At 46.5% G+C, this 14,356-nt stretch overlaps 1 protein-coding gene across 1 annotated transcript in view; it reads left to right on the top strand.

Annotated features, from left to right (window-relative positions):
- The window catches only part of LOC148476928 (uncharacterized), a 116,260-nt gene extending 114,674 nt beyond the window's left edge, over positions 1-1,586 (top strand). The window contains exon 20 of the mRNA XM_088457442.1: positions 324-1,586. Coding sequence (XP_088313568.1) covers positions 324-613 — 290 coding nt within the window. The 3' untranslated portion in view covers positions 614-1,586. The remainder of the gene's footprint in view (positions 1-323) is intronic.
- The last annotated feature ends 12,770 nt before the right edge of the window (positions 1,587-14,356 follow it).

The following is a 14,356-nucleotide window of genomic DNA, read 5'->3' as shown; positions in this document are numbered from 1 at the left end:
CATTTCTAAAACAATTATATGTAAAGATAGTACCCTGGACCCGTCCTAGTTTTGCTGACAACTTATGATGAGATGTATAGCCTTTTAAGGTATATAAGAGTATTATTTCATAGCATTTTCATATCCAGAGACATTAGATTTATATAAAAAAAGACACTATAGGAAAAAGCAAATAAAAAAGAACATATATTTAGTGCTATATGATATGCAGAAAAGGATAAGTAAGAGTCGTCATTAATAATAACAATAGTGCAAAACACCAATGATAAAGTCAGAAGGAAGATTAGACCATATGTAATATGTATGTGTTTATGTAATTACAGGCAGTTCTCTATCTGTGGGGCTATTTTTGGATAAACATCGAGAAGTCCTGATCCGCGACACGCCGCTGGTGGAGCCAGTCCTAGATGGTCTCAAAAGTGAGAAGCTTCTGACAGAAGAACAATATGACTTTGTGCGCAGCAGACCGACCCCCCAGGAGAAGATGAGGGCTCTCTACGACTTTATTAAGTCTTGGGGTGATGGTGACAAGAGCAAGTTATACAAGATTCTAAAGGGCACCAATAGGCCTCTCATCAGAAAGCTGGAACAAGCAGATGGGTCAATCGGCTGAAAAGATGTAGAAATATTGTATATAGGCCCTAGAGAACTCTAGTTTTGTGGGTTGGATAAGAAGCAATGAATACTGATGAAGTTTACTATACTGTAGGATCAGTTACACACTGCTGTAGGCCAAACTCTTGTAGTCAAATAATTGTATGTGAACTTCCTCCAGCCTGATTTAAACCTTCTCTGCCGCAATCAGTGATAGAGGAATTTATTATATTGTGTCTGAGAATTAATATAATTGAAAACATGACAAATGTACAGCGATTGGACTGAGAGGCTGTAAGTAACTTGGAATTACTGCACATTTAAATAAAATTAAAAATGTATTTGAGCACAATATCAGTCACCAGTCTCTAGAGCATTGGTTCCCAACCACGGTCCTCAAGGCAGACTAATACCTCTTTTCCACCAAAAACCCAGGTCCGACCTGGGTTTTTGGACATGGTTCCAACCCTGGTCAGACCCAGGTCAGACCCATTTACACTGCACCTTCAATCTGGGTTACTTCCAGGTCAGCCCTGTTCACACTGAACTCACGTCTGCCCTGCTAAACCTATGATGTCATAAAATGTGGGAGGTGAATGCTCCACAACCACCAATCAGCTCATTTTAGGCATGAGCAAGGTCGGATAACCTGGGTTGCATCGTTTACACTGCACCATTACCTGGGTCCAACCTGGGTCCGACCCTGGTAGCTACCTGGGTTGGATTGCTGGGTCACTTGAACTGGGTTATTTTTCAGGGACCCTTTTACACTGAGCTGAGACCCGGGTAGACCCAGCAAAAACCCAGGTTTTTGCTCTGGTGTAAAAGGGGTATAACAGTTCAAGTTTTAAGGATAGCCATACTTGAGCACAGGTAACTTAATTAGTACCTCCGTTATTTTTATTTAACATCTGTGCTTAAGCATGGATATCACTAAAACCAGGACTGTTAGTGTGCCTTCAGGACCGAGGTTGGGAATCACTGCTCTAGAGCACAGGTTCTCAAACTCGGTCCTCAGGACCCCAAACAGGTCATGTTTTCCAGGTCTCCTCACAGAATCACAAGTGAAATCATTAGCTCCACTTGTGGATATTTTAAAATGTGTCAGTGAGTAATGAGTACACCTGTGCACCTGTTGGGTGACCTGGAAAATTTGAACTGTGTGGGGTCCTGAGGACCGAGTTTGAGAACCTCTGCTCTAGAGCATGCAATCTGCTTTGTTATCCATGGAGGGCTAAATGCCTTAGGTTCCAAAGTGACAAAAATGATTTTTTTCTGCAATTTTGTGGCAATATTTAAAGTGGCAGATTTTTTAAACACAAAATCAACCTGGAGAAAAATACAATTTATACCAATTTAGAATCTATTGCACTTGGCTCTGAGAGTCGTTGGTGGTATTTGCAATTATAGCAGCCACTCATTCAACTTGATAACATTAATAAGGCACCGAAAATAATGTTTGAATTTCTTTCATGCATAAGCAATTAAAGGGGGTGATTTGAATTTGCCTGTAGTACAACTATGCTACATAATAGAGCAATTCACCCAAAGTTACAGTAGTTGCAATAGATATGTGAGTGGGTTCTTTGTATTGAGAATAATGTCATTTATTTCACAGACAACTGTATCAAGAAATATTCCTTATATAATTTACAAGTAACTGCAGTAACTCTTGGAGTACCAATGGTGTCAGAAAAACAAAATAGCAACTTAACAATTAATTCTTTATTTACTCTTTGACCAATATGATGTATACTGTAGGTACTGGAGATACCCATTACCCACACATAATATTTGTCAGGTACAAATTGGTGCTCCAAGGATTACAAAATTAATTTTCATGCTATATTCCTGATTGTATCAAAATAATTTTATGGTGCTTATTGATTTTGGGGTCTATGTACTAATTTGGAAAGAGATAAAGTGGCCAAAGATAAAGTACCAACCAATCAGCTCCTAACATTCATTTTTCAAACACCCTGTACAGTGACAGTTAGGAGCCGATTGGTTGGTACTTTACCTTCATCCACTTTATCTCTCTACCAGGCTTAGCGCATAGATCCCTATGTTACTTTTTTTACTGAATTTTTTAAATTCCTATAAAAGTGACAAAACCCTAATAATATATGTATACTTTACTGTATATCAACTTTAATCAATGTATATCTGATTTTTCTTTAGTTCCATTGAAGGGGAATTGATTCACTCAACTTTTCCTTACTGATGTTTCTGAAACATACGCAGATATCAGAAACACCCAAACACGACCATCAGGGATAGAATTTTGTTCAAAATATTTATTCCAAATCACAAACAAATTAATGCATATATTTAGAAAACGTGAATAATAGCTTATCTGATGATGGTTGTACACCTGTGCCACTGTATTCTGCTGAACCCGATGCCAGATGTGAGCTCCAGCAGAAGTTCTGTGTCCCCTGATTACCCAAACAAATTTCCACACATAGAGGAGCACCAACGCATTTCACCATTTCCAACCTCTTCAGGGATGAGGCCCTTCTTCCCTCATATGGTGTTTATATAGGGCACCTCATTTGCATTAGCCAATTAGAAGAAAATGTTTCAATAGGGAACATTGGCCCTCATTCAGACCCACTCGCGAGCGGCTGTCTCGGAGTGTCTCATCAAAGGGGGTGTGCTGTCGATGTTGACTGACAGCACGCCCCCTTTGGTGGGCGTGCGGGGGTCGTGCCTGCCAGACGGAGGCGTTCCCAAGGGAACGCCTACCGTCTGAAGCCGGCCCCACTGACATCACTAGTGATGTTAGTGGGAGTGATTTTGGCTCTGATAGAGCCAAAATCACTCCTGGCCTTGCGGTTGAAAAACTCAACCGCAGGCTTCTGCTCGCAGTTTCGATGGTCGCGATGGTCAAGACCATCGCGACCATCATCCTGCACGCTCGTATATGCTGTGGTTGGTGACCCACAGCTATACGAGCGTCCAGGAGGACGCTCCATATTAATGGAGGTGGGCCCTGATTCAGAGTGAGCGCTCTGGTCAGAGCGTCCGGCTCTGAATCAGGGCCATTGTCCTTTGTTAGGTATTATTCTGTTCTCTATAAAATCCCAGACTGTGCATGTTATCAACAATATCCTGCACTCCATTTATTACGAAAGTCTCCTTTTTTTATTATAAAAATGGTTGTTAATAAAATAACACAGTTTATTCTTTATTATTAGAACAATCATTTTTTTATATAAGTTTTACAGACCTCAGAAAAATGGCTGATACCATGAAAAGCTCAGTGACGAGGACTAATCATGGCGATTTAATTGGTCTCTACGGTTTATATCCAGTCATATGACTGGCATCCTTCTTGTTTGTTATCCTGCATTTTCACCTGATTCATAATAACGCTCCCCTTCTGGGACAGGCAACATCATCACCGGATCTTCTATGTCTGTCACTGGATTCACCAAGCGGGAGCCTCAGGCTTCTGAAGTACAGTAGGCCAGAAGTGACATAATGAGGCTACTTTCATCACCGGAACTTGCGTGTTTACAAGCTTACCACCGGATATGATCTAATGGGTCATTGCCCATATGTTTATCTAAGGTCTCAATGAAGTAACTGTATGTCACATGGAAACATAGAATGTGACGGCAGATAAGAACCGCTTGGCCCATCTAGGCTGCCCCTTTTTACCGTTTGGTAACCTCAACCCTATGTGATCCTCAGTTCTTTGTAAGGATATTCTTATGTCTATCCCAAGCATGATTACATTGCTCTACTGTCTTAGGCCCTCATTCAGAGCCGTACGCTCTGAGCAGAGCGCACGCTCTGAATGAGGGCCGCCCTCCATGAAAATGGAGCGTCCTCCTGGACGCTCGTATATTTAAATAAAATTATGTAATCAAACATAATGGCAAGGACCAGGTATCGTAAATTGAAAGGTATTAACGGGATACGTCCTGTCAGAATCCCGGTGCTGGGTTCCCGGCTGCCGGGATACCGAAAGTAAGTAGTGGGGGTGGAGGGAGGGTTAGAATAAGAGTTAGGGTTAGGCACTAAGGGGGAAGGGTTAGCATACCATTCAACGCGTGTCAGTATGCTAACCCTATTGGGATTCTGGCATTGGGATTCTGACCGCTGAGCTCCTGAGCACTGACATCCTGTACCCAACCTGTGACGCCCACATGCTGCGTCTAAAGACTGCTGCTTGTGTATGCAAAACTGAACTGGAAAGACGTGGGGGCGCAATATAATAAAATGGCAGTTTTAATGAAACACATTAATAGTAAGCGCAAAATAATTAATAAATGACCATACAACAAGGAAAAAATCTGTAAAAAATACTGAAATAAAAAAATAAATAATAAAAATAAATACAATGACTAATTAGATTAATATAATATGCTGTATACTGATTATCTCCGGGATTTTTGTGAAGCTTAACATCAAAGTTCCTCGGTAGAGAACCTTTTGTTAGTTGTAAAAAGTACTTAAGAAAATGTGTTATATTATATGTCAGAACTGGAACCACCCCAGAGAGATTTCTTCCTTCCATTATAATAAAGCATTTATTGTATTACTATCAACTACTTTCTAACTGGAACACCGTTATCTAATTACACACTCGCACACACACATTTTGCTGATCAGCATGTACTGATAAAGGAAGGTCAGTTGCAGCTATAACTTTGGCATCAGCCACCATACACAGGCCTCTACCCTTCCACACCACTTTTGGTGAGCGCTGAGAGTCATATCGTGTATTATCCCTTTGTTAGGTGGCCTCACCTTCTTAAACAGCAGCCGCACAGAATCATTTGTGACCGTTTGCCTATGAGTGCCGTGCATCTGACTATGCAATTACTGAGCTGCCCACTTTCAGCATACCTAGCAGCTAATATATGGCTTGGTGCCTGTTTAGACGCAACTGTCAGATGCACCATCAAAACATGCAGCAGTCCCATGCCAGGTGCAGAATCTCAGCCAGGGTACGGCCTCCAATGTAAACTATTAAGACTTTGAGTTTGCAACCACTTCTGTGACACACTCGCAACACTCCAATAACACGTCGATAAGGAGGTAGGTCTCCATGCATCTGAATAGCCACCTCACAGTCACTGGTGAGGGGTGCCCAACACATTTACAATATATATCCAACTCTGTGCATTTCAATCGGTCTGAGACTCTGGGCCTGATTCAGACCCGCTCGCGAGCGCTATGCGCTCGCAAGCGGGTCGATGGTGGCCCAGTGCGCATGCACACGACGGAGCCGGCTCCGTCATGCGCATGCACGAGACCCGGATAGCGACGGGCAAACCGGGGGCATGCTGTCGATATTGAGTGACAGCACACCCCCTTTGGTGGGCGGGCCGGGGTAGTGGCTGCCCAAACGAAGGCGTTCCCATGTGAACGCCTCCATTTGGGGCGGCCCCACTGACATCACGAGTGAAGTCAGTGGGAGAGATTTCGGCTCTGTTAGAGCGGAAATCTCTCTGGGGCTTGCGGCAACAAGACCCTACCACAAGGGTCTCGTCGCAAGCCCGATGGTCGCGATGGTCTTGACCATCGCGACCATCTTCCTGGCCGCTCGCTATAGCTGTGGGTGGTCATCCACAGCTATGCGAGCGGCCAGGAGGCCGCTCTAAAAACAAGAAGGCCGGCCCTGATTCAGAGCGAGCGCTCTGTCAGAGCGTCCAGCTCTGAATCAGGGCCTCTATGCGACTGCACCGCAGGAGGCGTGCACATGTCAGTTTTGCAGATTTTTGCACAGGCGAAGAAGCAAGGAAACCACCAAACTATGTGAACATCAACAGTGTGTGGCCCAAAGTCTCTGTAAAGTTGAACTTCTTACAAACGTATTGCTCTGCTAAATAATGTCGGAGGCTATTCGGATAACCAGTTACTGTTGTAATCCACAGGTGCCTTTATCACACCCATGTGTGCCTCTGCCATCACCATGATTTGCTTCCCCAATGATTACCTCTGCCTACCCCCAGGGGTAAGCGAGGCAAGCAGGGAGTGAGAGGACCAAAAGGTCAGAGAAGAAAGGAGAGGAGTAGAGGTGAAAGATGCATAGAGGAGAAAAGAGGTGCAAAGAGAAGGAGAGGTGTAGGAGTGAGAGAGGAAAGGAGAGAAAGAGAGGTGCAGGGGTGAGAGAGGGAAGGAGGGAGTGAGAGGTGCAGGGGTGAGAGAGGGAAGGAGAGAGTGAGAGGTGCAGGGGTGAGAGATGGAAGGAGGGAGTGAGTGGTGCAGGGGTGAGAAAGGAAAGGAGAGAGTGAGAGGTGCAGGGTTGAGTGAGAGGTGTAGGGGTGAGAGATGCAGGGGTGAGAAAGGAAAGGAGAGAGTGAGAGGTGCAGGAGTGAGAGATGGAAGGAGGGAGTGAGTGGGGCAGGGGTGAGAATGGAAAGGAGAGAGTGAGAGGTGCAGGAGTGAGATAGGGAAAGAGGGAGTGAGAGGAGCAGAGGTGAGAGAGGGAAGGAGGGAGTGAGAGGTGCAGGGGTGAGAGAGGGAAGGAGAGAGTGAGAGCTGCAGGGGTGAGAGATAGAAGGAGGAAGTGAGAGGTGCAGGGGTGAGAGAGGGAAGGAGAGAGTGAGAGGTGCAGGGGTGAGAGATAGAAGGAGGGAGTGAGAGGTGCAGGGGTGAGAGAGCGAAGGAGAGAGTGAGAGGTGCAGGGGTGAGAGATAGAAGGAGCAAGTAAGAGGTGCAGGGGTGAGAGATAGAAGGAGGGAGTGAGAGGTGCAGGGGTGAGAGAGTGAAGGAGAGAGTGAGAGGTGCAGGGGTGAGATATAGAAGGAGTGAGTGAGAGGTGCAGGGGTGAGAGAGGGAAGGAGAGAGTGAGAGGTGCAGGGGTGAGAGATAGAAGGAGGGAGTGAGAGGTGCAGGGGTGAGAGAGCGAAGGAGATAGTGAGAGGTGCAGGGGTGAGATATAGAAAGAGTGAGTGAGAGGTGCAGGGGTGAGAGAGGGAAGGAGAGAGTGAGAGGTGCAGGGGTGAGAGATAGAAGGAGAGAGTGAGGGGTGCAGGGGTGAGAGAGGGAAGAAGAGAGTGAGAGGTGCAGGGGAGAGAGATATAAGGAGGCAGTGAGAGGTGCAGGGGTGAGAGGAAAGGAGGGAGTGAAAGGTGCAGGGGTGAGAGAGGGCAGGAGTGAGTGAGAGGTGCAGGGATGAGAAAGGAAAGGAGGGAATGAGAGGTGCAGGGGTGAGAGATGGAAGGAGAGAGTGAGAGGTGCAGGGGTGAGAGATGAAAGGAGGGAGTGAGAGGTGCAGGGGTGATAAAGGAAAGGAGGAAGTGAGCGGTGCAGGGGTGAGAGAGGAAAGGAGGGAGTGAGAGGTGCAGGGGTGAGAGAGGAAAGGAGGGATTGAGAGGTGCAGGGGTGAGAGACAGAAGGAGGGAGTGAGAGGTGCAGGGGTGAGAGAGGAAAGTAGTGAAAGAGAGGTGCAGGGGTGAGAGAGAAGGAGTGAGTGAAAGGTGCAGGGGTGACAAAGGAAAGGAGGAAGTGAGCGGTGAAGGGGTGAGAGAGGAAAGGAGGGAGTGAGAGGTGCAGGGGTGAGAGAGGAAAGGAGGGATAGAGAGGTGCAGGGGTGAGAGACAGAAGGAGGGAGTGAGAGGTGCAGGGGTGAGAGAGGAAAGTAGAGAAAGAGAGGTGCAGGGGTGAGAGAGAAGGAGAGAGTGAAAGGTGCAGGGGTGATAAAGGAAAGGAGGGAGTGAGAGGTGTAAGGGTGAGAGAGGGAAGGAGGGAGGGAGAGGTGCAGGGGTGAGAGAGGAAAGGAGGGAGTGAGAGGTGCAGGGGTGAGAGATGGAAGGAGGGAGTGAGAGGTGCAGGGGTGAGAGATGGAAGGAGGGAGTGAGTGGTGCAGGGGTGAGAGAGGGAAGGAGGGAGTGAGCGGTGCAGGGGTGAGAGAGGGAAGGAGGGAGTGAGAGGTGTAGGGGTGAGAGAGGGAAGGAGGGAGTGAGAGGTGTAGGGGTGAGAGAGGGAAGGAGGGCGTGAGAGGTGCAGGGGTGAGAGAGGGAAGGAGAGAGTGAGGGGTGCAGGGGTGAGAGATGAAAGGAGTGAGTGAGAGGTGCAGGGGTGAGAAAGGAAAGGAGGGAGTGAGAGGTGCAAGGGTGAGAGAGGTAAAGAGGGAGTGAGCGGTGCAGGAATGAGAGAGGAAAGGAGGGAGTGAGCGGTGCAGGGGTGAGAAAGGAAAGGAGGGAGTAAGAGGTGCAGGGGTGAGAGAGGGAAGGAGGGAGAGTTGCAGGGGTGAGAGATAGAAGGAGGGAGTGAGAGGTGCAGGGGTGAGAGTGGGAAAGAGGGAGTGAGAGGTGCAGGGGTGAGAGAAGGAAGGAGGGAGAGGTGGGGGTGTGAAAGAGAGAAGGAGGGAGAGGTGCAGGGGTGAGAGATGGAATGAGGGAGTAAGAGGAGCAGGGATGAGAGAGGGAAGGAGAGAGTGAGAGGAGCAGGGGTGAGAGTTAGAAGGAGGGAGTAAGAGGAGCATGGGTGAGAGAGGGAAGGAGGGAGTAAGAGGAGCAGGGGTGAGAGAGGGAAGGAGGAAGTAAGAGGAGCAGGGGTGAGAGAGGGAAGGAGGGAGTAAGAGGAGCAGGGGTGAGAGAGGGAAGGAGGGAGTAAGAGGAGCAGGGGTGAGAGATGGAAGGAGGGAGTGAGCGGTGCAGGGGTGAGAAAGGAAAGGAGGGAGTAAGAGGAGCAGGGGTGAGAGATGGAATGAGGGAGTAAGAGGAGCAGGGATGAGAGAGGGAAGGAGAGAGTGAGAGGTGCAGGGGTGAGAGATAGAAGAAGGGAGTGAGAGGTGCAGGGGTGAGAGAGGGAAAGAGGGAGTGAGAGGTGCAGGGGTGAGAGATAGAAGGAGGGAGTGAGAGGTGCAGGGGTGAGAGAGGGAAAGAGGGAGTGAGAGGTGCAGGGGTGAGAGATGGAAGGAGGGAGAGGTGCAGGGGTGAGAGATAGAAGGCGGTAGTGAGAGGTGCAGGGTTGAGAGAGGGAAGGAGGGAGAGAGAGGTGCAGGGGTGAGAGAGGAAAGGAGGGAGTGAGAGGTTCAGGGGTGAAAGAGAGAAGGAGGGAGAGGTGCAGGGATGACAGAGGAAAGGAGGGAGTGAGAGGTGCAGTGGTGAGAGAGAGAAGGAGAAAGTGAGAGCTGCAGGGGTGATGGAGGAAAGGAGGGAGTGAGAGCTGCAGGGGTGAGTGAGGGAAGGAGGGAGTAAGAGGAGCAGGGGTGAGAGTTAGAAGTAGGGAGTAAGAGGAGCAGGGGTGAGAGAGGGAAGGAAGAGGAGCAGGGGTGAGAGATGGAAGGAGGAAGTAAGAGGAGCACTGGTGACATATGAGATATTAAGGACAGGTGAAATAATACAGATATGGGGAAGAGGTGGATGGATACAAGGGAGGTAGGAAACACAAGTTGGATAACTTTGCTGTCTATCTCTTAAACCACACCCAACTACAGTATATCCAGAACTGTACTGTATGCACTTTTATTGTCTTGTCCAGTGGCCGAAGTGGGAATTTAGAAGTGGGGGTAATAAAAAGAGAATAGACAGGCCTGGGGTACACCTAGAACCTTAGAAACTTTAGAGATTTTGATAAATTATATGATATAAAGTTATTAAACCTGTGTTTCCTACCTCCCTTGGCTTCATCCGGATGTGGTATAAGAGATAGACAGTGAAAAGGTCACCTGTGTCTAGATAGACACCAGATGTTAGACAGTCAAGAGGTCAACAGGAACAAAAGGTCGCTACCCTAAAGGTCGACATGTCAGAAGGTCGACAGGTACAAATATAGAAAGAAAATGTGTCTGTGCAGATGTAAACACAGGAAGGATACACTAAAGCTGTCAAACAATAAATGACTTCCGGGGCCGGGATGCTGGAGTGAGGCAGCTCCATCTCAGGGCTCCCACACCACATCCTAGCTGTACCTTTTACAAGGTCATTCCAGCCTCGATATTACCCCCCGATCTGACCCAGAGAGCAGCTGCACCACACTGTCCCTGCCCGGAGATCCTGGGACACGCGGAGGCTTGCGGTTTTGCGATCCATCTCAGCTGCTCTTGGCGCCCAGCCACAGCAACAGCCTTGAACCTACTCGGACTCCTGGCAGTTATACTGTCCATACACTCCCTCAGTGTCACGGCTAACCACCACTGATCTGAGATGGCAGACCTGTGTCCAGTGCTCCCCACTCTCTCTTCTTGTCCCTGAGCGCTGCTCCCTACCTGTATGGACAGATTTGTCTATACTCCGCACAACCCGCCAGTGCAGACATCTCGGCCGGAGAAACGCAGAGCAGCAACCAATATGATGCCGGACCCTGACTCTGATGGGCTATCCCCAGCATCCAAGAAAGCGGCTGCAGAAGGAGAAGGATCTTCTCCCTACAAGGTATGCTGCACACCAGACGCCCCAGCCACCTATGGAGATATAGTTAACGCTATTAAAAACACAATGACCCCGTTACTCACACAAGCAGTTGCAGACATCACAGGCCAGCTCAGCAGACTAACACAGAGAGTCTCTGATACCGGACAGCAGTTGGCAGCAGCATAACATGAGATAGATAACCATCAGAATTTAGTCTCGAACCCTTCACAAAGAAAACTAAGGATTATGGAACAAGGTCAAAGACCTAGAAAATAGGTCTAGATGGAACATTAGATTAGTAGGAGTCCCTGAGATCGCCAAAGGAACCACACTTGATCACTTTGTCCGTAACACCTTGCCATCTCTCCTGGGCATTGAAGCTGAATGCATAGACATAGTTATTGAACGAGTGCACAGAGTGGGCCCCACTCCCACCCAATCAAAACCTCGTCCATGGGTGGTCCTTTTCAAATGCCTAAATTACCTGCACAAGATGATTATTTGGACCGCATCCAGAAAAATAAAAGGCCTGAAATGGGAAAACAACAACCTCTCTATCTTCCAAGACTATTCCGCAGAACTCACAAGGGCCCGAAAAGCCTTCTCCCCACTCTGCTCACGCTTAATCTCGGAAGCCCATAAATTTGAGTAGCTTTATCCCGCCAGACTTCGCATCTACGAGGGAAAAGAATTTAAAGCTTTTCCCACACCAGACGACGCCTCCGAGTATTTACGCAAACTCTCACTCTCTACCATGCATGATATGGACACTCCTTTGACCAACCCGGGATGATGAACAAGAAGAAACCACACTCTGAACCTCTCAATTTTTTAGTATCCTTCCATTTGTACTACAAGTGAATTATCGACCAACTAGTATATTGACATTTCTATATTGAAATCGAAGTTCAATTATTGCACGAAATTATTGCTTTTTGTTAAGTTTCTATTCAAACACGTTACGGAAGTTTTCTCGAATTGAAACCTAGTATCTTACTCTCTCATTTTAGAGTTTTCTCTTTCTCTTGCCTCCCTGATCTCTATTTGAATGTCTACACCGAAATGGGGGTGGTAATTCACAATTATACCAAGTAATTTCACTTTGACGAGTAGCTGGGACAAACTGTAGGGGATCCCCTCCAATCCCCGGGAGCTTGAACGTTTTAGTTCAAGCTCCCATTTTAGTTCAAGTTCTTTTCTAGTACTCCCTGGAAGTATAATGTTCTTAAAAAATTTGCAAGACGTCAGAATAACTTTAACATACTTTGGAGAACATTTCTCACTCTGTTCTTTTATGTTTTTTCTGTTTTGATTTGCCCTCCTTGTCTCTTTCCCACAATCCCCAGCCCTATCCCTATGACCATTCAGACAACTTGGCAGAAATGGTGTAGCTCCGACTACCATAATGTCAGATCTCTAGACCAAGGCTAATAAATGCCTGTTATCAAAATAGGATTCTGGAACATCGGGGGAATCAATTCCCCAATAAAAAGGAGAAAAATTTGAATCTACCTCAATAAACACAAAATTGACATAGCCCTCCTCCAGGAATCTCATCTTGTTCTGGCTGAAGTCTTGAAGCTCAACATGTTGGGTTGGTCAGTTCTCGCTTCGGCGCCCTATACCTAAAATGCCCGTGGCATTGTTATTTTAGCAAAAAAATAGCTCCAAGTCCAAGTGGTATCCACAACATCGGATCCTGAGGGCAGATACGTCCTCACTATTATCCAACTCACAGGTGTTACGTATGTCCTCTGCAGCGTCTATGCCCCAAACAATTACCCCAAACCATTCTTTCAGAATCTCTTATCGTTACATCGCTGCATATGGTTCCCTTTCTAGAATTGATTATCTCCTCTTCTCACATAATCTATTTCCAAAAGTCACAATAACCACAATTGAACCGATTTCCCTGTCCGATCACGCTCTTGTCTCGGCTATCCTTCACACTCCAGATAAACCAGGCTTGATTAATTTCTGGAAATTTCCATCCAACCTCTCCCAATCCCTCAAATTTTGAGACCGATAATTATCGGCTTGGGAAAGTTACAAGAATGATAACCTTTCACACTTTGACTCCGAACCATTTTGATTCTGGCAAACAGCCAAGGCAGTAATACGAGGAGAAATTATAACCTATACCTCCGACTCTAATAAAAAATATACTGCACAATATTTATTACTTCATAGCTCGCTAACAGAATCCTTTCAAGAATATAAGCTCAATCAGTCATCTCGTAACAAAGAATTATACTTAACGGCGAAAACTCACTTTGAAGAATTTTTGCAATATATGGGGGACAGGTACCTGTTCTCTGTTCAACACAAATTCCACAAATTCGGTAACAAAACAGGTCACCTTCTATCAAACCTACTCAATGGTAACAGACCACCAATGATTGTTCACCCCTTACATACCTCTTCTGGCCCCTTAACCAAATCTAACACAGAGATTGCTGTAGTAATGAGATCGTTCTTTAGAAATCTATACTCCTCCTCACAAACCCCCGTACCTACCTTAGCAACAGATTCGGCAAACCAATCCTTCCCTCTTCCTTCCTTTCCCAACTCAATTCCCTGGGAATCCCAGCCTTGTCCAACTATTATGATGGAATTGGCACAATCACTAACCTCCCCTATCACATTAGAAGAGGTCCATAAGACTATACAACACCTTCAACCTAACAAGGCCCTGGGACCAGATGGTTATAGTGGGGAGTTCTATAACATTCTACTCCCGAATCTAGGTGAAATCCTAGTGACAGTATTTAACTCGATGTTCTCTGCACAATTCCCTCCACCCCACTTTAACTCTGCTATTCTGAAACTGATCCCTTAGCCAGGTAAAGATCCATCCTTCCCAGGTTCTTACCACCCCATATCCCTACTGAACCTTGATTATAAGCTCCTAGCAAAAATTTTAGCAGACCGTTTAAAGCTAACTTTACCCCACATTATACACCCAGACCAAACCGGATTCATATGCGGGCACCACTCTGTGGTTAACGCCAGAAGGGTAATAACAGCTATATCTGCATCTACTACTTCCTATACCTCCCCAAACAGATTAATCCTCTCCCTTGACGCATAGAAGGTATTCGACCTCATTTCCTGGCAACACCTATTTAGTACCATGCAAAAATTCGGTTTCCCAACCCCTTTTATTGAAACAATAAAGCTCCTTTACTATCTTCCTCAAACCCAAGTATCATGTAATGGTCTCCTTTCCCCTCCTTTTATAATCCAAAAAGGCACCAGACAGGGGTGTCCCTTATCCCCCTATTATTTGCTATTGCACTAGAACCACTGGCAATAGCATTAAGGACTTCATCCTCTTTTAAGGGCATTCAGATTGGAAATGTTGAATTGAAGGTAGCCCTTTTTGCGGACGATATGCTCCTTTTTATTTCGGACCCATCCTCTTCCATTCCTGAGGTGATGAG

This window comes from Taudactylus pleione, unplaced genomic scaffold (assembly GCF_031769625.1).
Source record: "Taudactylus pleione unplaced genomic scaffold, aTauple2 ptg000762l, whole genome shotgun sequence".
NCBI lineage: Eukaryota > Metazoa > Chordata > Amphibia > Anura > Myobatrachidae > Taudactylus > Taudactylus pleione.
This window is presented reverse-complemented; position numbering and strand designations above follow the sequence as displayed.